Source organism: Pygocentrus nattereri, chromosome 25, assembly GCF_015220715.1.
Source record: "Pygocentrus nattereri isolate fPygNat1 chromosome 25, fPygNat1.pri, whole genome shotgun sequence".
Classification (NCBI taxonomy): Eukaryota; Metazoa; Chordata; class Actinopteri; order Characiformes; family Serrasalmidae; genus Pygocentrus; species Pygocentrus nattereri.
In genome coordinates, this window is record NC_051235.1 from 14,094,305 (window position 1) to 14,121,424 (window position 27,120).

At 39.0% G+C, this 27,120-nt stretch overlaps 1 protein-coding gene across 1 annotated transcript in view; it reads right to left on the reverse strand.

Annotated features, from left to right (window-relative positions):
* fto (FTO alpha-ketoglutarate dependent dioxygenase) overlaps positions 1-27,120 on the reverse strand; it is a 227,631-nt gene that overhangs the window by 139,777 nt on the left and 60,734 nt on the right. The window contains exons 6-7 of the mRNA XM_017693109.2: positions 25,970-26,113; positions 15,991-16,110 (exon numbers count right to left, since the gene is read on the reverse strand). Coding sequence (XP_017548598.1) covers positions 15,991-16,110; positions 25,970-26,113 — 264 coding nt within the window. The remainder of the gene's footprint in view (positions 1-15,990; positions 16,111-25,969; positions 26,114-27,120) is intronic.

Sequence of the window (27,120 nt, forward strand, 5' to 3'; positions counted from 1 at the left end):
ACAAGATAATAGTATTTCATATTTTAATTAAGTTTAATAGCTTTAATGTATTACATTTAATTATGAAAGGATTCTGTCTTCTGTTGGCAAATATTTTTAAAGGTTGTGGAAGACTATATGTATAATATATGTAATATGTATAATATATGGGCAGTCATGGGCTGGAGGTTAGGGAACCAGCCTCGTGACCGGACGTTCGCTGGTTTGATCCCCAGAGCCGACAGCACATGACTGAGGTGTCCTAGAGCAAGACACCTAACCCCCAACTGCTCCCCAGGCACTGCGGATTGGGCTGCCCACCGCTCCGGGCAAGTGTGTTCACTGCCCCCTAGTGTGTATGTGGTGTTCCACTTCACGGATGGGTTAAATGCAGAGGTGAGATTTCCCCGTTGTGGGACTAATAAGGGCCAATTAATTAATTTAAAAATGACTTATTTTGTTTTAATCATTAATGGCTAAGCATTTAAAGGTAACCACTGTCTTTATTCACTTACTGTATGTTAGTTTGTTTATCGAGAAATTTGTAAACAAGTAATTTGATGTAACTGGACCTTTACAAGTTTTACTTAAATTCTCCTGCCCTAGAGTGAGATTTTCTGATTTGAAAAAAAGAGAGAATGGATTACTCAAATGAAAAAACTCACTTGTCATATGAGGAGAACAATGAGCTAAAAGTTAAAGTTACCCAGGGAAGCTACCTGGCTGTTTAATCTTGGATACCTTAACTCAACTTGGCTTCTTTTCTTGGTTTGAAAGGGTAAAAAAGTGGCCTTCATGTCTTTTTTGTGCTGAATAAAAATAGAATCACAGTTTTGTTTATGATTTTGTTCAATAACCGAGGTAAGAGGTACACATTAGTGGATTGATTGGTAACAAAGGGATACAAAATATTATATTACATGACAAATAACAACAAAGTCTAGTTTTAGACTGGAATTGCCATTTAAACCCAAATAAAATAGCATAAACATGTAATGTTTTAAATAATGTAAACGCTGTAATGCAGGAATTGAGCTTTCCTGTAGTTGTTTTGTTAGTTTCTGATAACTAGCCCATTTTTCTTCAGTTCAGAGTTAAAAACTGAACATTTTCAAAACTCATTCAATTCATCTTGCTAATTTTCTGGTAAAGTAGCATGTCTCTATGGAGTTTGAGAATTGTGGTCTAGGATGTTATTTGTGCAGCTGAACAAAAGAATGGCCATCTTAGCAGCCAGTACAGTGCCTTTCTGAGCTAGATCACTATTCTTAGCTCAGGCAGGCAGGATTTTTAATGCTTTTGCATTCATCTGGGGTCTGGTTCCTGTTTTGGAACTCTTGGGTCAGATCCCCTGAGACCTCATGGCAAACTTGCTTTCCAATGCTGCAGGTATTCCCAGGCCCAGTCAGAGCAACATACTCTACTGGTCAGATAACGTTAACCCTGTGAATACCTTCTAGACTGAAGTCAGAATTGTGATTTGAGCCCAAAAGGTGAAATGCATACAGAACATGAAGATGTGTTTTATTCAGCTACCTACACATTTGTGACTGAAGGAGGATGAAAAATCTGTCAGAATGCTGATGTCCCTGTAGCTGTAAACTGTCTAGTTGGATTTTTGGTGTTTTTTTTTAATCTATGTTAAATGGTTAATGTCGTTTTTGCTTCAAAGGATGGCAACAAAGAACAGCTTTTAGAAGACAGTAAATCTCTTTCCTTTTTTTCTTCTTCTTCACTCTCTCTCCCCAAAATTATCTAGAGCATCTTCTCCATTATCCCTCTTTTCTCTACGATTTTTCAAGCGCGTCCAACAATTTTACAGTGGCTTGGCGAGGGGATCTCCAATTCTCCTGCTGTTGTTCTGACTCACGGCTTAGCCTGGAGTCCAATGCCCCACTGAAGACTTCAGAGAATTAAGAGAGCAATGTAGTGGAAATGCAAAGAGGAAAAAGGCGTGGTAGAAAAAGGGAAGTGCTCTCTGGGAAGAATCAGCTCTCACTCTCGATTATGTTAGCAATCTAGAGTAATTTATCAATTATTATTATTATTATTATTTATTAATTGAGTGATCAGTGTTTTAAAAAAGACCAAAAGAGTAAAAATGGATGTAACAATTACCAACCATGCAGGCTTTTAAATATTCCAAAACACTTCACTTTGAAAATGTAACCAAGAAAGCCTTTAAACTGACTAAAAGCTCAAATTTAAAGTGGGAAACTACCTTGCTATTTGAGAGTTACTCAGTTAACTCAGTTAAGCTTCTTTTCTAGGTCTGAAAGTGTAAAAATGTGGCTCTGTTGTCAATTTTGTGCTCAATAAAGATAAAAAAAATTAGCTGTCTCAATGAATCAATAACTGAGGTAAGAGCTACAAATTAGTGGCTCAGCTAGCAGTTAATGTGGCACCACAGGGTTTCCCCAACCCAATCCCCATTCTGGAAAAGTTAAAGGAGGAGGGAAAGTTTCACAACCTCATTGAGAAGGTGAAACATTATGTGAATCGGATTTAGCTCAGATATCCATAACACTGTGACGAAGCAGAAGGAAAGCAAACTCGTTTAATATTGGTCAAAAAGTTCTTGTTGCTGGGAGACACCCAATCCATCATCTTTGTTGTTGACATGCCAACCTTAGAGACAACTGTGCTTGGCTAAGTGAGATCATGACACTTGCAAAAGTTTTAAAAATCAAACAGCGAATAGGTGAATAAAATATTGTTGCATTTTGACTGTCCAAAAAATCTTGTGTGGTTTGCCAAACCATCATCTTTGTTGCTGACATGCCAACCTTAGAGACAACTGTGCTTGGTTAAGTGAGATCATGACACTTGCAAAAGTTTGTAAAAATCAAACAGTTAATAGGTGAATAAAATATTGTTGCATTTTCACTGTCCAAAAAAAATCTTGTTTGGTTTGCAATAACTAATTAGTTATAAATGTGACATCCAAATAAGACACATGAATAAATGCTATCAGTGTCTAAAGGCCTTTAATATAAGGTGAAAGCTGTAAAAAAAAAAAAAAAAACTTCAAGCTTCAAAAGACTTCATCTATCAAAAGTGAGAGAGAAAAAGAGAGAGAGACCAACAGCATGTGTGTGTGTGTGTGTGTGTGTGTGTGTGTGTGTGTGTGTGTGTGATTTATCAGCCCTGATCTGTAATTCCTCTTTAGCACCCTTTCCATCTCCCAACAATTATCTCACTGACCCACTGATGGAAGAAAGACGCAGATAAACAACCAACCAACCCAATAAATAAACCAACAAACAGAGGGTCTGATGATGCTCTAAACAAGAAAGACAGATCAGACACCGTAATGTGTTCGTTTGTTTCTGAAGGAAAAAACGGTGTATATCTTCAAAGCGCAGAGAACGAGAGCGCACGCTGTCAACATCAACCAATCCTCCAGAAACAAAAGCAAATTTCTCTCCACGCCGTCAATAACAAAACATGCAGAGGACTCTTCTAAAAGCAATCAGACTCTGGCGAAGATGAAACTAAAAAAGCTTAAATTGATAGCACGTATCACGTTTGCTTTTCTTAAGCGAAGAAAGTAACAAATAGTGTCAGGATGTTGTTTGATATGAAAATAAAAGCAACATTGCCTGAGGATTACTGATGGTTTTATTTGTCCGCCTTGACGGAAACGGACCATTCAAAAGATGCTTATTTTTTTAATCAAGTGATGTATTTCGTGCTAGCCTTGATTTCACCTTGTTTGATATGAAAGAAACAACACAAATAAACAAGTAAATAAATAGGATGATAGACAGACAACAAAGATCATGACTGTACAGTGCGGGGAAACAGACGCTTTTTCTGTTATTGTTGTTTAACATACTTCCTGTGCATATATCCACTTCAGATGTACATACAAAATGTATTTTGACTTTAAAAGTATGTATTCATAAGCATAAACAAAGACACCACAAAATAGTAATATTAGTACTTTGTTACAAAGCCACTGTTAGCTACAGTAAGAAGTGATTAGCTTTTTGATCCAGAGTGGTTTATTCTTCATTCCTCTCATTTCTACATTTTCCCCAATTTTCTTCTCAATTTAGTCATATTCAATTCCACCCACTAGCTAAGTCTCCCCCAATCACAGACTAGAAGGGCGAAGGCCTCCTCCGAGACCTGCCAAGCACTGCTGTACCCTCTCAAACAACCACCAACGCAACTGGCAAATCATTTTCAATTCCCTAAGGTTACAGTGGTCCCTCTGAGGGAAATCCTGACTAGGCTGCTCTATGTTTGAGGTCACTGTCTTGTTCTCCGAAGATTCAGTTTCTTCTGGTCCATCACTCCATTCATGTTTTCTTCAGTGACTTGTAATGCCCCAGTACTGTTTACAGAGAAGCAGCCCCATATCAAGATGCTCCCACCTCCACATTTCACTGTGGGTATGGTGTTCTTGGGATCATATGTAGAACTCTTCCTTCTCCAAATAAGACAAGCTGAATTATTTCCAAAGAATTCCAATTTTTCATCTCATCAGATGTAAAATGTTATCTGCCACTCTCAGATTATTGAACTAATTGTACTGATAGGGATGTTTAAGGTCTTTGCTATGGCTCTGTAGTATTTTCCAATCAAGTTTTTGCCCTGATATCTGTAGGAAGCTCCTACATTTTCACAATAATTGCTACTTGTTGCATAAAATCTTTCCATCCAATGAATTTTGAATACTTTTCCAGTTTCGATTTTTTTAATTCATCTTTGTTTATGTTTATGAATACATACTTCTTGTTTAAAGCATTACACTGAAAATGGATTTATGCACTCAAAGTGTATTTAACAACACAAACAAAAGTGCTTGAATCCTTGTTTCCCTTCACTAAATTTGGATCATGAGTAAGTTGTCTGCTAGAGAACTGTATTAGTCTATGGCTGAGAATCCACATTGAGAATGTCCAAGCTTGTGTTTACTAGTTTGTGTCCCCAGGGTTCCAACAGCATTAAAGAAGCGTTAAATATCCTCAATTCTTTTTTACGATGTTAGAGATACTATTCATACACACACATACACAAACAAACACACTCACACACTGTCCCCATCTGTATATTCAATGGATCTATACAGGTCCTCAGTCTGCAGGTACAAAGCTTACAGCTAGACCCCTCCAGGTACAACACACACTCGCGCACACACACACACACACTCCACATGCTCACACCGCAACACAAACAACCTGCTAGTGGCGAATCAGCGCGTGAAATTCTCTAAAGGGTTTTAAGTATTTACCCTGAACACTATCAGGCCCTGCTGAAATTCAGCTTACCCTGTTCAATAAGGACTTCAAAGGGAATAGCAAATACCTTTTGCCCGCATATTATACTGCACATCCTCTCTCTGCCTCATACTCTCTCCCTCTCTTTCTCTCCTCACACGTACACAAATGCTCTTCCCCTTCTCTTTTCTTCTCCCTTTTCACTGATTCATTTTCGTATTTCCTCCCTTTCTCTTGTACAAACGGCCCCGTGATGTAAAATGCATTATCGGCCCACGCGCTCTCCTCTGTAAATGAATAATAACAGTAATTAGGCAGTGCTTTCTTTTCTGTATGGTGTTGTTTAAGCAGGTACAGAGCAGGTGGGCTAAAAGGGGGTGAATGTGTAAACAGCACAGTGCAATCGTTAGCTCTGGGATTAGACACCAATTCACTGTGAGTTTATGAGGACGGTTCCTTCGCCTGCTGAGGGAGGGGAGGGAAGAGAAAGGTAGAGGGAGAGAGGGAGAGAGAGAGAGAGAGAGAGTTGTTAATATTTCAATGATACTTAAGCAATATGGCCTCCAGAAAGAAAGAAAAAAGAGACAATGGAGAGAAAGTTGAAGAAACAGAAAGAAAGAAAGAAAGAAAGAAAGAAAGAAAGAAAGAAAGAAAGAAAATAGCTAGACAAAGCAGGCAGGCACACAGACAGACAGACAGACAGACAGACAGACAGACAGACAGACAGACAGACAGACAGACAGACAGATAGATAGATAGATAGATAGATAAAAAGTGTGTGTGTGCAAGAGAGAGACAGAGAGAGAGAAAAGAAAGAAGAGATAAGACAGATAAACAGAGACAATATGAAAGAAAGAAAGAAAGAAAGAAAGAAAGAAAGAAAGAAAGAAAGAAAGAAAGTGGACAAAGCAGGCAGGAAGGCACAAAGACAGGCAGATAGATAGATAGATAGATAGATAGATAGATAGATAGATAGATAGATAGATAGATAGATAGAGAAAACAAAGAAAGAAATAGAAGAGAAAGCTAACACAGACAGACAATTTGATAGAAAGAAAGAAAGAAAGAAAGAAAGAAAGAAAGAAAGAAAGAAAGAAAGAAAGAAAGAAAGAAAGAAGAGCTAGACAAAGCAGGCAGGCAGGCAAGAGAGAGAGAGACAGACAAACAGAGAGAGAGGGAGAAAGAGAAATCTCTAAATGTTAAATGTTACTATTTCATCAATGTTTTGGCAACAGTGCAACAAAGCTTACTGAACTGAACTGAATTGAATTGATTGGGAGAGAGACAAACAGACAGATGGTGAAAGAGAGAAAGAGACAGGCACACAGAGAAGAGGCGCAAGTGTCATGACACTCTAACATAAACAGCCACACCCCCTCATCACTCACACTGGAGCAGCAGACACTGTAACAGCAGGACAGAAAAAGGAACAATAAATAAATGAATGTGTAAATACCTAAATAAATGACCTGCTCAGAAATTTACACAGAAATCAGCACATGCCACAACTGCACCCAGCAGACCTGTGTGTGTTAAAACTGCAGCAGTGCGCGGAGGCACAGCAGTGAAAAAGAAAAGCTCTATGAAGGAACACACAGCAACTAAAAAGCTGCATCAAAAAAAACAAAAAAAAAACACTTTTTTGTGATGAATATGCACCAACAGAAGCGTAACATTTATAATGTTTTACAAAGCCATCAAATAAGTGAATGGAGATTAATTGCCCCGGTCGACCTTAAAATAATTATATGAACGGCGGAGCACTAAACTCCGATGAAATTGATACACTTTAATAATTAGATCCTTGGCTCTGACCTGCTGAAGTCAATAAAGGTTATTAAGGCCAATTGCTGTCTAAATGCATTAGAGAGGGAGAGAAGCGCTCCACAGCAGAGCCACTATTTCATTGGCAATATGATAATCCCTCCTCTGTTCACCTCTCTACCCGCCCTCTGCAAGCAAACACACACACACACACACACACACACACACACACACACACACACACGGCCTCTTCTCAGACACACTAAACCAGATTGGATTCACTTAACCTTTCAGAGGCTTTGATCAAATGAGCTCACACTGCAATAACATTTACATTGACCCTCTCCCTCCTCTCTCTCTCTGCTCTTCTGTCCGCCAGCCTCTTCCTGACACACACCTACACATGCACACCTAGACAGACACACACACACTCCCTGGTAGGTCAATAACCTAATCCAGTATCTATGGCGACCTCCAAAAACATAAAACGGAAATATATATATATATATAGCTGTTGTCAGAAGAAAACATAATTTGAAAATACCTGTTGTCCTTCACATTGTGTGTAAAGTTCATGATGAATGGACCAAAAGACATAACCAAAAATGACTTGGAAAAAAATCTGGTTCCATTGACTTACATTAAAAGTAGAGTAGACTTTTTCCTTCTCCTGTAAAGTTACCATTCAGGATATATAAGTTTTTCTCCCAACAACAATGATATACATACACATATAAGATATATATAAGATATATATATATATATATATATATATATATATATATAAAACTAAATTGAGATATGTATATATGTGTGTGTGTGTGTGTGTGTGTGTGTGTGTATACATATATACACACAAAAGCTGTTCAAATACAGCTTTTAAATGGCTTTTAAAGCAATACCTTCAGCACCTTTAGGAGACAATGATGGACAGTGGTCATGGGATACTACAGTTCCCCTCAATAGCCTCCGTTGTGACAAGAATCCACAAGCTGTATGAATGAGAGTGAGAGAGAGAGAGAGTGAGAGAGAGAGAGAGACAGAGAGAGAGAGAGAGAGAGAGAGAGAGAGAGAGAGAGAGAGAGAGAGAGAGAGCGAGCAAGAGGCTACAACTGCAACAAAGTTGGAACAATTGGCTATATATATGATACATGTGAAATAGACACTAATTATTTGGAACATGCAGCCAATGTTCCCCTCACTGTTTTTTTTTTATACAAAAAAGTCATCTTTCATCAGAGAGAGAAAAAAATAAATCAAGCTTCACTTTTTCTTTAGATCTAAAAAAATCCAAAGGAGCTTCTGTCTATTTATCCACTAGGAAAAAACAAATCAATGCTATGGGTCTGAAAGGATGTATAGCTATCAAGAAGATGATACTGAGAAAAGAGCAAACAAAAAAGAACATTTGCAAATCAAATAAAGAGGTGCTTGGTGTTCTCAGAACAATGGATTGGCCATCCTATAGTCTAGACCTCAACATCATTGAATCTGTCTGGGATCAGTAGGATCATGAAATGCAAAAAATGCAACCAACTTCAAAGACTGAACTTGTGGGAAAAAAAAATATCCCACCAGATTTCTTGGAAAAACTGAAAGTAAGTCTCCTGAAAATAATACTAAAAAATTACACCATGTTTAGTTATTGGAACATCTGTGCAAATTTCTGTTAAAATATATGTTATATGTTTTTTTTCCAGAGGCTGAAAAATGAATGTTCCAATCCTGTTTTACTAACAATGAGAAAATGCAACAATTCAGATCAAAATCATCCACATCTGAAAAGCAACTGAATCTAAGCAAATGTGATCAATACAAGAGCATAAAAAGATAAGCAAGACAGGAAAATATGTTTTTAAATGCTTTGGGCGACACTGTGTCTTAAAATGGTCAATGCCAATAATGAAGCTTTGCTGAGTTTGTCTTAAATGGGCACATAGAAAGAAGGAAGAGTGAGGCAAGCTCAGTCTCTTTGCATATCTGCTTCTTCTGCCACCATGATGCGTGCAGCCAAAGAAGTGAGGAAAGTGACAAATTAGCACCAAATCACATGCGTGCGGCAAAATCAATTACAATCCGACAACACCCTCGGCAGAACACACACGCAGAAAGCCCTGTGTCTTCTTTTCCAGCCATAACCCCCCAGCCCACCCCACACCAACCCACCAGGCACCCCTCCAGAAGAAAGGGAAAGATAAAAAATGCCACACCGGTATTTAAAATATTCTGCATAAGGCTGACTATCTGCGGCCTGTCAAGCAGGCGAAGGGGCTCTTATTGTTAGCGCTTTAAATAAATGTCAGTGATGTATGATAGTAGTGATAGTAAGTCTACTGGGAACAGGACGCCCACTCAGGACCCTCAGACGGAACGGACCATCCATCGAAACGCCATGCTTGGAAACTACTGCTGATGTCCTTTATACACACTCACACATGTACTTGTTTTAATGCAATGTAAGGACATGAGGTTATAGACATACGCAAGCATATAACGCCACTGTGTCAACAAAAGCTTAATTTTTTTTTAAACATGATTTCAAAAAGAAAGAAAAGAAAAAAAAAAAACTTAACTGAAGAAACATGCAGCCACTGTTGTTCTCGCCGGACTTGGTTTATTCAGTAACAAAATACACAGCTTTTAAAATATACGTATATATGTATAAATCACCTAAATCTCACTCTAATCTTAACCTTGGTAACTAAGAGGAAATGTCTTTGCCTTTTAGATTTAAAAAAAATTTAATTGTAGCTTTTGTCAGGGACCACTCTGTTTTTTCCTGATTGCCCAACAACGTAAGTTCATTCTCCTGATCTAACAATGTACAAAAACCAACAAAAATTCACACACACAAGCAGGGAGTGCTTTAGGTACCTGAGGCCTGACAGCCTGATAACATCTGTAGTGCTTCGCTTTTGCTGGTCCGAACACAGCTGGGTGCGATTGAGCAGCTTTTCTCAGAGTGTCTCATTACTCTTGGTTTTACTTTTACCTTATATTATGTTCTTTTTTTCCTGTATTGAAATATTGAAATTAATTTTTCATATTTCTGTAGTTTTATTTTTACTGGTATTAGGCAGGTTTGCAGTGTGCATCGGTTTATGAAGTAACACGTGAGACAGAGAGAGTGAAAGACAGAAAGAAAGAAAGAGAGAGAGAGAGAGAGAGAGAGAGAGAGAGAGAGAGAGAGAGAGAGAGAGAGAGAGAAAGAGAGGATCTGTTTTTATCAGGATGTCATTCAAATAGACGGGTGAGAATTTGCATCACAACAGACTGAAGAATGAGGGAGCGAGCAGGCGAGAGACCAAAGGAGAGAAAGAAAGAGAGAAAGCCCATGGGACAGGAACGGTTCTAATAAAGCAGGCAGAAATATGGGAAACCATCCGCACTCCTTGCCTTAACGAAATACAAAGATACACTGACCCTCCTATCAGCCTGTGAGTGAAAATCTGAGAGAGGAAAGGGGGGGGGGGGTCCATTACAGGTAAAAATGTTGCTGTTAAAATGTCATCAATGACTAACAAAAAAAAAAAGAATAAATAAATTAATTCTCCAACCTCTGGCTTTTTAAAATACATCTGAAAATAGGCATCAGATAAAACAATGATTTATTTTCACTTTTTTTTTTATAGATATCTATATGCAAAGACAATAAAAGCTTTAAGTGTGTCGTCTGTATTTCCAGCTCTGATTTGCATAAAAATTACTCTTAATTAATCAGACATACCTGTAGTTTTGACTTGTAAGGCAAATACAAAAAAGGCATGTTAAAAAAAAAACAAGTTTGATCATCTCATTGAACTGACGGCGCCCTCAAATCCCCCAAAAAAGGAAGCTGTCAAGCAAATACAGGGATGTATGAAAGCGAATGCGCTGATATACAAATGATTAAAAACGTGCTTTTAATCAAATGTTTAAAAAAAGCATGCGAGGACAAAAGGTTTCTGGGTTTTTTTTTCCTTGTCCTTTTTTAGGTTACTTTGTTACTTTAGATACTATTTTTCCCTTTAATTTCTCAAGTGACTGTTGTGTTAATAAGATAATAAATTGTAGTGCGTCCTAAATTCATTTACATAGCCCAAATGAGAGGGAAATGAATTATATTAATGACACCAACAAAAACAAAAAGCAGGAATGCAAAATTTACATTTTTTGTGGGGTGTATGCACAATGCCGTTGTGCAAAAGCCTGGAAACGGTGTGAAAATAAGAAAATGAATAATGTGATTACCATACATATGAAAGCAAATAACTTAATCATAAGGAATAGTCAGCAATGCCAGCGAGATGCACCCTTGGGACGCGCCAGAGTCACCCGTAGACACGTGAGCGTTGTTTGACCAGAGGACATTGGTGCTCTTAAACTGCGTTTCTGGACAGAGGGAGAATGGGCAGCTCACAGTAGGACTTCTCTTTACATCACAGTCTCTCTCACCTCTGTATCCTGCCTCAAATCACACACACACACACAGATGCACACACACAGATGCACTCGCAGTATACCACGGCTGGCCCAAGTGCCTCTCCTTAGCCCCAGCAGCACATTAGATGTGATTACTGCTCAGAGAGAGAGAGAGAGAGAGAGAGAGAGAGAGAGAGAGAGAGATGCACTATGTGCCATGCCAAGACTATGATGATACAACAGTGCCCCCTACTGACTCTCACTATCAGAATATACTCAAAATCAAACGCTTAAAGACTTTGTATATCTGCACTGGACTTTTCACAATGCTGATCTAAGAACAGTTCAGTTTCATTTTAGTACTCTAGATCAACACTATATCAATACTATATACACGTATTTACTCTTACTTACATTTAATAGTCTGTGTATGGACCATTCCACCAAATGACTTTAAACTACACCCCCAAGTATTCAGACCTTAGATAGTTACGAGAATTGTGTTATGATCTATTAAAATCAAAGGCATTAATTGAGACAGTGATAACCTAAATATATACAAAATCATCAACAGGCTACTTTCTAGGTAGGGGGCCATCTCAAAGCTTATCTTCTAAATTTCAACTTGTGAAATAACTTTTTTTGTATTTTTTTTAAAGATTTGATTGATTCTTTTAAAGTGACACTGTAAATTCCAATGTTTGTTTTAAAAATTGAGTTAAAATTTTGAATTAAAAAACTATTTAAAAAAAACGCTGTCCCACATTTTCTTGTGACTAATTTTTGCCTGTAGGCGGGGCCTTATTTAGCCACACCCCTGCCTTTTACAGCTGGAAGTGAGATAGCATCCCTGTCCCTCAGAGTTACATGATAAGCAGTTAGATCCCACTGCTTTGAAATAAAAGTCTGAAAATCAGTGTGTGACATGAATACCTGTCACTACTGAAACACATATGTTCTGCAATTAAAAGTAAGTTTTTGTTTTTTAATAAAATGGTATGATTTTATGCATGTACAGCTGATTAAAGCTGTCTTTGCTAGTCATGTACTGGTCAGCATTTCTAAGTTGTGCTCAAAATTAGCTAAAATTATCACTAGCAAAACAGTCACTACTGAAACTTTCGTTAAAGTTTTGGTAGTGTTATGATTGGTTTGGTCTTTATAAAATGGAATGTTCAGGCATTTATTTTAATAAAATAAACATAATTAACATAAAGGGTCACAAGGGTTAGTCTAAAGTCCAAGTCAACTAAATGTCCAAAATATAAGACTTTGAAACAATTTGGCAGAATGATCCATAGAGAGACCAGCAGAATAACCTATTCAGAGATTTGCCTTTTCACTTTGATTGTGTCAGAACGTTGCAGGGGATACTTAATCTGACTGATTAGCTTTCACAGTCATAAATTTATGCTACAACAAAGAAATTATTAACTGGATGCTTTTCTGTTGCTTTGAGGCAAACCCATGTAAATAACAGAAAGTAGAAAACCCAATCACTGAGAATTTTATTTACATAAGTCTTAAACTAACAAAACTTCTGACTGGCACTATAAGATCAATAGAGGTGAAGAGGTCATTGACGTCTATTGTTTGAGCTATTTCTGTCGCCGGTTGGGGGCTATTACGTATTAACAGCTAGAGAGTAAGAAAGCTGATCAGCCAATCAGACAAAATTTGAAAATGCCTGTTCTCCTTTACATTTCATGATGAATGGACCAAACCAATGGCCCAAAATGACTTGGAAAAACTTTACTTTAAAAGTAAAGCATGTTTTTTGCTTTCCTGTAAAGTTACCATTTTGGAGATGCGAGTTTTGTTCCAACAGCAGCGATATGCTTTACATTCAGGTGTGAACTCAAAGTATGTAAGCGGGCTTTACAAAGATCAAATTTCAGTGTCAAAAAGCTAAATATGTCTATTTCTGCATTGATCTTACCAAAAAAAGACAATACATTCCTTAATCAAAGTCACTTTAAGCTACCTCCTACATATAAACTAAGGGCTTAGCTCAAATAGCTCAGTTACACATATGGGTCAAACATGTACTCAGCCTTTCACAGTGACACTCTGTTCAAGTCCACTTAAATGACCCCATCACTGCTAGCCAGATGGAGAGGTGAAAGCAATGAAAATAAAGGCTCTTCAGTTGCTTTAGTCACTTTGACAGAGTCTTACTATTTCATTTGTAATCACGAGCTGTAAAATATAAGGAAAAGGCAAAACATAACTGCATACTGAAAGAAACATATAGCAATCCTGTACAGCAGCAAGGAGTGTAGGAGTCTGAAATGCAAGCGAAAGAGACCGTCTTCTCATGAAATACTGCAGTACATTAATAATCAGACAGCTGAAAACCACATTTGTTTTGTTTGCACTCTTTGTAGAAATATTGTAATGTTCATTTATTAGCTCTGGCTGTTCGCAACACAGCAGTGTTAGCTGACTCATCAAACCCTTCAAATGAATAGCAATCGCAGTCTGCTCCCACTTAAAGTCATGACACAAAACAATACAAAGTGATGTTAAAGCCGTTTTGTCCTGATCTAAAGCCATTGTACTTGAGGATAATGTCATAAGTATGCCTACTAATTGAAACACTACTGTTCTGAACCAGAGTGCTTTATCCACTGTCTGTAATACTTCTACTCATGGAATATCAAGCTAACTGATTCAACCTGATATATATCCTTGACTCGCCTGTGTTTAATCATGTATCCATGCATTTCTACCCACAAACAAGTCTGGCATTGTGATATCGCTGGATTGGGGTTTATCCCTCCATGCCAAAACAACGGTGCCAGGAGTGATGTTAGAAATTCCTCTGGTCAATATGTAATGTTTCAATCTAGAACTTTTTGAGGAATTAAGGAATCATTTTCTTACCCCAAATGTACAGTGAAGTTTACTTCTTTAATTTTCCTCTGGAGGGACTAATGTAGTTAACTATCATCGGTGTTGTGCAAAAACCTCATATCTTGTCATTTGCTTTTAATTGCATCATTTGAAAAGCCCATTTACCCTTTGTCTTCTGTTTAAATTTCATGATGAATGGACCAACAGACCCTGTGATGGACTGGCGACCTGTCCAGGGTGTATCCTGCCTTTTGCCCAAAGACTGCTGGGATAGGCTCCAGCACCCCCGCGACCCTGACGGAGAAGCGGCTTAGAAAATGGATGGATGGATGGATGGACCAACAGAAATGGTCCAAAATGACTTGCAAAAAGGCTACGTGACACCTACATAAGCTTGTCATGAAAACTGACATAACGCTACATAAATGTTTATAAATCTTTAATTCAATAGGCGGCATCTGTCATTAAGGCTACTTTAGCTAATTTTGATAAAACTTGGCAAATGTAACCTTTTAGTGAATAGTGAATTATGACTATTGGATTAAGCATTTCTAAGCATTTATGTAGGGTTAAGTTAGTTTTTTTGACAGGCTTATGTAGGTCATGTTAGCGAATGTTTTTCCTTCTCCTGTACAGTTACCTCTTTGGAGATACAAGGTTTTGCTCTGATAGCGACAAAATATTTGACAAGTAAACATTACGCAAACTGTGAGAGATTAAGAGACCCTTCTTAGTCCCACAATGGGGAAATTTCACCTCTGCATTTAACCCATGCATGCAGTGAAACAGCATATACACACTAGTGAATGCACATACACCAGGGGGCAGAGAGCACACTTGCCCGGAGTGGTGGGCAGCCCTATCCGCAGCAACCAGGGGAGCAGTTGGGGGTCAGGTGCTTTGGGGCAGTTCAGTCACGTACTTTCAGCTAAGAGGATCAAACCGGCGACCTTCTGGTCACAGGGTTGGTTCCCTAACCCCCAGAACTGACTGCCTCAAACTGCTTTAAGTAGGCCTGGTTATCTGGTTTCTGATCCTGTATGAAATACTATTATCTATATCAAATGACAAAAGTATGTTTCAAAGCTAAAAACAGATGTAGCAGCAATTTTAAAGGCTCAATTTTGTTCACTTTTTGTTTTAACTTTTTATTTATTGGTTTTTTTCTCAATTGCAGAATTTGAAGGGGCCAGCTGCCGTTTGCATTGTGTCAGAATTTGTGACCAAAAGAAATGGATCGAAAATAAAAAAATGATACCTTATAAAATAAAATCTTGTTATATCCACTTGCTTTGAAAGTTATGAATGTTCTGTTGTAAAGTGACTTGGTTGGCGATAACAAGGTTTTGTTTCAACAGCAACAATATGTTGGCTTATGTACTACATTTGCTGTGTGGAGACAATTGTGCAAAGTGTCACAATAGCTCATAAATATTCTTTCATAGGTACAAAACAAGTTTGACTAATTACGTGTTGCAATTAACCAGGTATCTGTGCACCAACATTAGCAGAAATGCTGGATCAGATATCGTTTTGTAACAAATCCAGGTTGTGTTGTGATGTTAGCTGTGTAGTTCATGTGGTGTAGCAGAGTGTTTGAGTTGTCGAAGCAGTACAGATGCTTTTGTTACATGAAGTGCTTCAAATAAAAATAGCTGATCTTAAAGTTAGGATCAGTACTCACATCAGCTCATGCTCCAGTATCGGTACTGGAAAAGAAAAAGTGTATCGTGCCAGCTCTAAATGTAATCGGTGGTCTTACCATTCTTTCCATCTCCTTCCAGTCTGTCTCCAGGCGCTCCATGGGTTTGCTCCACCAGCTGCAGAACCGAGCATAGCGGTGGCCCTGGAACCAGTACTGCCTCAGCCATTCAAACTCCACCTGTCAACACATTAATAATCATATACGCGTCTACAAACCAACTGCCATTTTTATCCAATAACTTAGCTAATCCATGAGCGTTGTTAGCATATAGCTATTCTTACATGAGATAAAGGCTTTTTTCATGTTTCATAACCCTTTAAAGGACTAGAAATAAATGGGCACTAGTGCTAGGCTTAAGTTAGGACTACTTCCAAGCATGTACATAACAGAAAGAAAGTTTACATGTGTACAAATGAAACACAGTGAAGTACTGAACAAAGTCATTGTATAATCACAGCTAACATTCAGGGGTAAGATAGCAACACGCCTAGCACAGCTAGCAAGGTAGTAAGAATGTACTAATACAATGTATTGTATTGTGCCGAACCGCTACAGCGTAAGATCAGGAAAGCATAAAAGGCAGCTTTAGTTTAAAAAAAAATTGTTTATAACATTGAAGACTGTAATAAACTGAAAATGAATACACCGAAGGGGAACTCCACCAATGTTTCAACATTTCTGCATATTTAAACCACAAGATGTAAAGTCATTCAGAGAGATCTGATGTGAAATAGTTCGATTTAGAGAAACTCAGATTTCTTTATAGTGGTGGTGGTAGGAACCAGGTGTCACAGTGGCTCCAACCCAAATACAGTCATTTTATATTGGGTTCCAAGCAACTAGTGAAGCTATACATGTCTTCTGAGTATTTATATGTAATGTTAATGATGCTAAAATAGTGGTAAATCAGAAAAAATGAAATTTTCATTTGGGAATGTTTTGCCTTACACCCTGCATGTGTCTCTCTGACATGAGTTTTAAAAATATGCTTTAGGTCAAAATCCTATCTCAAATCATAAAACAATGTCTTAGGCATCTGGCAGCATATTAATATCCATTTTGTCAAATAACTTTATCTGAGGCCGATTTTAGAGGCACTCACTGAACGTCTGGTTCCTATCACCACCACTGGGAACAATTCTGAGCATTTCACATCAAATCCACGCTGAATGATATTTTACATCTTAATGATTTCATTGTGTAGAAATTTTAAATCTCCTTATGAACAGGTACTTTTTTTCAGCCATTCCGAATGGAGACATAACATATCCATGTTGTATCGAATTGAAATTGTGTTTTGTGTAGCGTTACACCCCTACAAGCTATCAAAAAAGCAAGTGTAGGACAATCACAGTTTGCAGATTTTCCTCTTCAATTGTGAGGTAGAAAATCCCCTGAAAAATCAGGTGATGGAATGCAACCTTGAACATGAAGCACAGCCAATGTAACTGGCTTACACATGTTAGAAGTGTTAAAAGCTTCTCAACAAATAGCAGCCCAGTGTGTTCAATGGCACAGCTCAGAGCAAAATGCAGTCGCTGGTCAAAATTGTCCTTGTCATACCTGACTGGCTCTCCCTGTTCATGGCTTATTCAGCCCATACAAAGAATATCAGCTTACCTGTGTGTGTGTGTGTGTGTGTGTGTGTGTGTGTGTGTGTGTGTGTGTGTGTGTGTGTGTGTGTGTGTGTGTGTGCGCGTGCGCGTGTGTGTGCGTGGGTGGGTGGGTGAGAGAGTGTACGTGCATGCACACATAAGCCATTTTTCCTGTTAGCCTACCGAGTGCTGGCAGTGGTGTATGGAGAGAAGGGAAGGTCAGTGGTCACATGTATAAGTGAAGGCTATCGCAGCCTAAAAATGGACCTGCCTCCACACTTACAGTTATGCATTAGCATTCTCTTATTCTGACAGCATTAATATAAGAGAATAACTGAAAAATTTTTGACAGAATTTTCTACCTACACCAGATGTAGACATGTTGGGAGTCCAAATTTTGCTTCTGTAGTGGCAATGGCTGGCTATGAGGCTAATGCAGCTAACAAACATTAGAATACAATAGTCACCCAAATCTTTCTGTATTCTGTAAACACATCCCCAAAACTTCTCTCACCCCGCTCAAATCTCGCCTGCATCCAGGTTTTCCGTAAGGAAATTTTAGGTGTTATGCCAGAATTTGACTACCATTCGTGTTGTTCTTTTTATAAAAACTGTTAATCTCTTTCTTTCAAACTCAAGAAATATTTGTTGATAAAATTATTTGAAATTGAGAACATAATCTAGGATTCATATGTCCATGTGACTCACATGCACTCATCAGGGAGTGGGATTCTGAGGAGGAATCAGAATTCAGCACAAAAAGGATGAAGTTTTGTTCATTTGTATAGTTCACAGCAAGTTGTATAATCTTCAAACTACATTAGTAAGTCTGTGCATCCTTAATGAAGGCCTGGATGCAGTCGGAGCAGGTTAAGAGAAGCCTTTGGGGTGTATTTACAGATTTGGGTGACTACTGATTTCTAGTGTTTGACAGTAATGTTAGCCTCATAGCGGCAGGGATAAACTAAAGAAGCAACATTTGGAAATCAAAGAAGTCTTGAATGATCGACTACACCTGAGGTAAACGGAAAATTGTGTAAATCAAAAAGAAAATTCCCAAAACATTTTTATAAGAAGGAAAAATGCTTTTTAACGTTAATGTATGTTAATATATGTAATTGTGGCACATTTCTATTGGTCCATTCATCATTAAATACAAAGGTCTGCTACTCGATCCAAGAAAAAAATATATGGGCCGTGTTCGGTCTGAATTTTCTTTCCCCAATATGTTAAATTCAAGAAATAAACAATAACTGTACATTACCATGTGTAGAATTTGTCCTCTGTAGGTAACATGTAGGTAAATATATCAATTAACCAGGTGCACCCATACTTTTGCATACCACATGTTCCCAACAAGTACAGCAATGCAGGTACACACAGAAACACAGACAGGCTGTTTGCTGCTTGCTTTTAATGCAGGTGTTCCTGTTGTTTGTTTGGTCCTGATCAAAACTATGTCACGGTGATGGGGGGGTGGAACATCTGCATTTGCTGTTGTTTTTGTTGTTGTGTTTTTTTGTTTTATTTTCCTGCTTTGTGTCACCCATGAGAGACATAACGGTTTATCACACGAGCGCACAAACACCTCACACACCCTCTCCCTGCGGCAACACACACCTCCGCTACCTTTCTCTCTCCTCCTCTTCCTCGTTTTTGGACTCTCGCTCTCTCGCTCTCTTTCTCTTCTCTGTACCTACCGCTTTCTTCTCTCTCTCTTCCTCTTTCTTCTCTCTACCTCTCTCTCCCCTCTCCCTTTGGGGATCGATAGAGCCTCCTCACCTTTCCTCTGGGAGTCTCCCATCATTTTCACTCGTTTGAAGTGATGTTTTAATCCTCCTAAGGATGCTTAGCAAAGCCAGGTGTGTGTGTGTGTGTGCGTGTGTGTGTGTGTGTGTGTTTAGGTGTCTGTCTGTCTCACACTGCCTCAAATGTAAATGCGAGCAACTCGAACCTGCCCTCCCACTAACGCTCAACAAAGCAACACTCCAAAATGAACCTCAGAACACATACACACACAAACAGCCCTTCCAGGTCTATCGAACGTCAACATAACACACATAGTTTGACATGTTACAGTGGAGTTTAAACCAAGGAACAAAGGCCTGGCAACATGACAGCTTTTATTCTCCTGAAATGTCGCTTTGTTTACAGTTTTCAGACAGTAGGCCTACATACAGCTTACTTTGCTACATTTGCTAGGTGTAGCTGCAGCGGTGTAGCTAAGCCTCACTGATACAAGTCCAATGATAGCACTTCATTCATTCATATTTCATTCTAGCCTTTCAGCTTATTGCAATCCAAAATACTATTAACATCTCCAGGCAATGTACATTATTTCACATTTTCGTTTCTCAGTGTTCTCTCACTACAATACCCGGGCACGCATTATGCAAACCCCTCAAACAATCATTAGAAATACCTGTGGTGTCAAAAAATTCTGACTTACATAGCCACTATGTTATCAGCTAATAAATACAACAAAGTTAACATTAATGTACCCTTTAGCTCACGTGCGCAGTGTTTTACCCTTTTAGCCAGGAATGTGCCCAGGTGTGTCCTGTTAGATTGACTGTTTAAACAATGAATAGCTCCAAATGTGTACTCTTGGTTTAAGCCCTGGGATTTGCCTGTAAAGACTGCATTTGCTGAAAAGGATGAATCAACATTAACAAAACAACAAAAAGCATAAATCAACATTATGACCTTAGAACTGTCTGTGGGAGAAAAGCAAGCCAATCTGAAGCTGAGAAAAGAGGGAAAATTAATCAGAGCCACAAGCATTGAGCATAGCCAATACAACAATTTGGAACATCCTGAAAAAGACATAAACCACTGGTGTACTAACATCCAGGCAGATCTGCAGAGGAAAACAACAGCAGCTGATGACAGAAACATTATGAGAGCTGTGAAGAAAAGCCCAAAAACAACAGCCAGTGAAATCACCAGCAACCTGCACAGATCAGGGTGAACAAATTACAATCCACCATTTGAAGAAGACTTCAAGAGCAGAATTATAGAGACCCTACCACAAGATGCAAACCACTCATCAACACTATGAATCAGAAGGTCAGATTATAATTGGCAAAGAAATACAGAGATGAGCCACAAAAAGTCTAGCACATAGTTTAAGAACTGATGAGAGCACAATTAACCTCTACCTAAGTGACTGAAATGTGTGGAGAAAGTAAGGATCTGTTTGTGATCCAAAACATAAAAGCTGATTGGTCGAGCATGGTGGAGGTAGTGTCATGGATTGGGCTTACATGGCTGCTTCTGGAACAAGCTTGGTAATCTTTACTGAGAACTCATGATGTTAACAGCACAATGAATTCAGAAGTCTACAGAAACATTCCATCTATCAATTTACAGAGAAATGCATGCACTCTACTCTGGAGGAACTTCATCATGCAACAAGACAATGACCCAGAACACACTGCCAACACAATGAAAGACTTCATCAGGAGAAAACAGAGGTTTTAGACTGGCCAAGTCAATCACCAGACCTTAATCCAAGTGAATCACCAGACCTTAATCCAAATGAGCAAGCATCTCTCCTGAAAAGGAGACTGAAGGGATAAATTCTAAAAAAAAAAAAATTCTTATTGTGGGGGGACACATTCAATCCCTTTAAAGTTTTAACTTTTACCATATACTTACTGACCTTAAACAATAAGCTTAAGGTGTGGATTAAAACTGAATAAGAAAAAAATCTGTGCCTTGGTAACGGACAACAGCCCCATACATAGAGATTACAAGCACTTTAGCTGGACAGATTTCAGTCCCCTCGGTGCGGCCACTCTTCAAAGAAATGCTACGCTTTGAGTGTGTTCAAACCTCCGCTAGCTTCAGTCCTGCACCACCACCAGGCAGCGGCCCACAGAAGCCCGAGGCTACAAATGCTAGCTGTCGTCACTATGTCCATCCCACCCTCCTGCTCTGATTGTCTGTCTGTCCTTTTGCTGGGAGAACACAGGCTGCGCAGACAGCTTTGAGCCAACATGGAGGGAGCTCTCCTGCAGAGCCGGCCTGCAGCGGGCACAAAGAGGGAGACAAAGCATCTGGCATTTCCAGATACTCACAGTAAATGCCACATGCACAGGTAGAGAAACAGAGAGTAAAAACCAACAGGAGGACACATGCTGCATTCATGTGCATTTGGAATCATCCCAAATACGATGTCCTGGCTTAGAAGTTTGCAACTTAACCATTTGAGTCAACATTATGCTGATATCCAAATTCCCAACTCTTTCGCTAACAGAGGAAAGGCTGGTTTCTGTGGGCGACAGTAATCTCACTCATTTGTAAAGATACAGTAAATGGTTTATATTCTTATTCCAGTTCTTACAGAGACTGCCCACCTTTCCTATAGCAATAGAGGCTGAACTGGTAAATTGAATCAAAAACACCATTATGGATAAAACACATGCGCCTTTTTAAAACAACAACCCTGTCACTTTGTAACACACTGTTTACTTAAACTATCTGAATCCAACCAGCTTCATCATCACATTCTTCGCATTAGCGATTAGTGATAATATCTGCCAATATAATCTCTTATTGGAATTGGAATTGAAAACTCTTTAAACTCATTATCAATGAAAAACATTTTACATCTGTCAGGCCCTAGTTAGTATGACAGTGCACTGACAAGGATGTGATGGCAGAAATAGGTTGTGGATGACATATCTCCCTCATCTCTTTCTCTTTCTCTCTCTTTCTCGGGAAGGGAAGTGCTAACTGCATATTAGCTCTGGCAGTGACCAAGAGTGCTCCATGCAGTGACCTGCACTCATAGCAGCACAGCATCCACTAGCTAGAGTGGGGTGAGGTCTCTCAAATCTCTCTCACACTCTCCCTCTCTCTCTCACCCAAACACACACCCCTCCCAGCACGTCCAATCAATTTACCCACAACCTCCTGAACTGGGTTCAATCAATAAAGGCCAGCCTTCAGTGTTTGCTGTGCAAACACACACACTCACAAATATCCAGGCGCACTCACACACACACACACACACACACACACACACACACACACACACTGCATGCATGCACATATATTTACACACATATTCAAACTCACGGTAATTCACACACAGGACCGCACTCATGCACACAAGCTCTCAGTGTCACTCACACGCTAACACATACTCACACATTGTGTGTGAAGGGTAACACACTTAAAATAGGACACTGCAAGGTCAGAATCTTGAAATTTCCTTTACTTACCAACCCAAATGGACAGTGTGCTGTGACTTAATCTTTGTGATTTGTACCCTGACAGACCGCATAACAGGCCATGTGGTTGGTGTAGCATGGTGTAGACTGATGTTTGATTCCCAATGCTTTGTAAATAAGAGTCCTTGGGCAAGACCTGCTACTACATTCACATACTTCTATAACATAATTAAAAAGTCACTCTGGATAACTCTGTTAAATGCATTAATCTAAATGTATGACTAATTCCACATGGGTTCTATTTAACTCACATAAGACATAATACTGCTTTTTTTTTTAACATTGTTAACATGTTTTCCTTGTTTGACCCTTCAAACTACCCATCATGCAGGCTGAAGCCCAGGTGCTTGTTGTTGCTATGACAGAATCTATGACTGAAGCCCTCTCATTGAAAGAAAGCTTTTAAAAAGCCTCTAAGCAAAATCTTTAAGCAGCTTCTGCACACTATGCTGGAATGATGCTCATGAGAGACCTATAGATTATTTTAAAAAGAAGCCAATAAACAAAAGCAATCATACAACGGAAAGCTACAGCTCCGCTTAAGAACCTCGAGTGATACAGGAATTTACAAGAATGAGAGCCAGTTGGAACATGCAGCCACTGTTGCTCTCACTGGGATGCATTATTTTAATCATATGACAGTCCTAAAAATGATGAGAGCCTATATTTTGACCAGTCCACTAAAATCTGCACTGTTATCAGCACAAAGTCTTAATCATTTCCAGGCCCTACGGCTCACACATCTCCACTCCCCACCAGGACAATTCATTGTTTTCACCGAAACACCTGAAAGCAGACGTTTGGATCTTCAGCACTGCCATGCTATTGTTCTTGACGCAGTCGAATATGTCAAACAAGACCGCTCGTCCCGACGTGCAAAAACTGGGCCACGGTAATAAATAACTCAAAACAACAATACATCATTGAACTGCTCACACCAGCCCTCATGGGCAACTTCAAACAAATAGGCCCAATCAATCAGGAGTGAGGGGGAGCACGCTGGGTGCCTCACCCCAGAGGAAGCTACATGCGTGGTGTTGGGCTTTCCATAAAAGGCTGGTGGAGAAGGAGCAAAGGAGGCTAGGCTGGTAATCCAAAGGAGCTGGGGTTAGAACAGCAGCATCCGTGGGGGCCCAGTGATGGAAAAGCCCTCGGAAAGATCCATTGTTCGCTGTTTGAATAATTAATGGTATGTACAACCTTTAAACAACCTTCCGGCCACCTCGTCGGTCATGGCGTGAGGTGGGCGCCCTGGCTCACAAAGGCTCATGTTAATGGAAATGAATACGCACATGCATCTCCACATACTCAAACAGAGGGGCAGAGGAGAGAGGTGGGCTATTCTAGCTGCTAGCTTCTGCTGTCAGCAGAAAGTTCCCTCTGCCTTAACCCCTGTAACCCACATTAAGTCATGTAGCCAATGCATATGTACAGTGAATGAAGTGCCCTATTCATCATTGGCTGATTACAGCATGCTTACAGGCCGTATTTACATCACAGAACAAATGCAATCTGGGAAAACACGATATACAATAGAGAGGGATGAAACATTCAAAGGCATGAATCTTTCGCATAAAGACAAATTACATGTCTCCGGCAATATCATCACACATTAAACATTCCTAGAAGATCTGTAAGGCAAAAAATCTGGTCTGAAGTATAAATATTGTGTTCCATGAAACAGTAAAGAGGGTAAATGTAAAGGCTTGTACTTTTGAGGATATGAAGCGCACAATAATTATCCTACATTTCTTCATATTTTATTTTTTCTCTGAGGTCCTCTTATGATGCTTGTGGGGGTTTCTGTACCATCACCAGACATACTTCATTTATACATGATGTAAAGAGAGATGAGCTGGAAAGGAAGCAGGATGCAAGTGTAAGAAGGTTTTATCTGAACTTGGAGGAATGACAGAAGAAAAGGCAGACACAAATAACAAGGGGAGACATTAAACTAAGGAACTAAGCTAATTTCTAAGTTTTAAATACAAAATAATGAGAGAGTGTGTTTTTAGAAAGCAGAGCTAACAAATGTAAAGAAAAATAAACAGGGAAAAAGTCACAAATTAACAGTGTGATAAGCTGAGAACAACACAGACTGGGTGATAGACTGGGTGGGGTGACACACAACACACATGTAAACAGCCCAACAAGGGGTGGAGCCTGATTAAAGAAATCGATACATGAATAACTTGTTTTTATCTACTAAAATTAAACAGGCTGTTTTTTTGTTGCTGTGTCTTTAAGACTGATACATTTAAATGACCTCTGTTGTGACTGACTGCTCTGCTATATATAAGGTGAAGATACAAGGTTTTGTCTCAACAGTGACAATATGTAAATGTGTTTACTTTTGTGACAACCCAAAAAATAAATGATGAAAAGGATTTTTTCCAGCCTTGTTTCCATATATGGAATGAACTGGAGAGTGGAATGTACTTAGAAGTTGGCAGCTGTCATTTCAGGAATAGGTTTCATCATAACCATTATGTAGGTATGCCACAAATAAGCCCAGCTAACACAGTGTACAAACAGAGCAAACCATGTGAACGTTAGCCTGTTTAGCTGAATGACTGAGTCAGGGATGTTTGAGTCATATTGCAAATGAAAATGAAAATGCAGCACGAGTCATGGTCTTGTGGCCAGAGTCATGATATTGATATCATGAATGTAATGTCAAATTTATATTTTCTAAATACCAGCATCTTCTGGTGATCAGAGGCACAAGTGTACAAGATGCATGTATGAGACAAATGACTTAAGAAATTCAGCAAAGCCAAGTTGGCTTCTTACTCAAAATTCTCATTCCACCTTAATCGGTGCAGCAGAATGACGGTTTCATTCAGGCACCAGTACAGGTATCAGAATGTATCATGCTCCATTTAAGGTGATACAGATCATTCGAACAACACACTGTAGAATATGAAGCGAACTTCTGCCTTGTAGAAGATGTGAAGTAACATTTAACACTATTTTGATGGGCTTGTGGGGCTAATGTTAAAAAGCAACATATTTTTATTTATATGTTGTTCAGTTTTGTTTTTACTATTTTGTTAGAAATTGTTCTTATTAAAAATTGAAGGGATAGAACAATGAGACACTGTTAACCTACAAAGTATATATATACACACAGTATATTTAATACAATTTGGCTTGTTATAGGCCCTTTAAAAACTAATATTCCCACACACATACACACACCTCATTATGGATGTCTTCTATGTGCTGCAGGGTGAAAGGGAGTAGAGAGCGTAGACTCTTGGTACCAGTCTCGGGATCTGTGTGTAAGTTTTCCAAAGCTTCAGAGCAGCGTTTCTGGATGTACTCCAAGGTACCTGTTGTACACTAGACAAGAAGACAAACCTCTTCTTCAATAATCACCGCATAACTAGAAGAAGAATGCATTCTGATAAAAACTACAAGAATCTAACTGAGCTATGATGTTGAAGCAACAACAAATCTAAAAGCTAATATACTCTGAGAAGCACTCTAAAGAACACACACACACACAAAAGGTCTTATATTTTTCTTTGGATAGCACACAAGTGAGCAGGCATGGATGGTCTGAGACAATTAAGAACAGCTCTGGATAGGATGATGATGGATAAGATTGTACTTAAAAAATAAGAAGATAGAGAGACAAACCCCAAATTTACAGTTATTACTATCTTTTTGTTAAACAGTTACATTTAAATGTATATATGTAGTTACTCAATTACACCGTGTGCTACGTACGCGCTTTACGCTGGGCAATAAAACGATAACGATTATTATCGCAATATAACTTTTCCTCAATACAGCGATAAGACGTTTGATAAATTTTTGATATAATACACCATCCTCACACTCCCACATTCTAGCGACAGCCCCGGTGGCATTTTCAACTGCAAGGAAAGCGACACTACTCTGATGTCACCAGGAGACGGCGCGCTTCCAAGTTTTTCGACAACTAGGGAGGGGGGGAAGAGTGATGTCACCTCTTTCTGTACATCCTAACAAGCTTTAGCAGCATTAAATCACAATCACAATCCTCACAACTACAGCACAGTTATAGCGCTCAGTAATATTTTAATATTAGTGCATTCTAAAGCAAGAAGTGGGTTCATGTTAGTTACAGCCCTGATTTAAATGAAAGTAAACTGAGGAAGGCTGTGAGGCAATGGAGAGTGGGAGAACACTATCTTTCCAGGCTAGCTGTTTTTAGCAGCTGGCTAACTTGAAGCAACGCTCCCTCACTCGCACAGCATGGCGAATTGATGATACTGTAGATCAAACAAGACACAAAACCACCACAGAGTTTAAACACACCTAAAAGGAGGACTCTGTTTGTCTGGTGCTGGATATATTGCGGT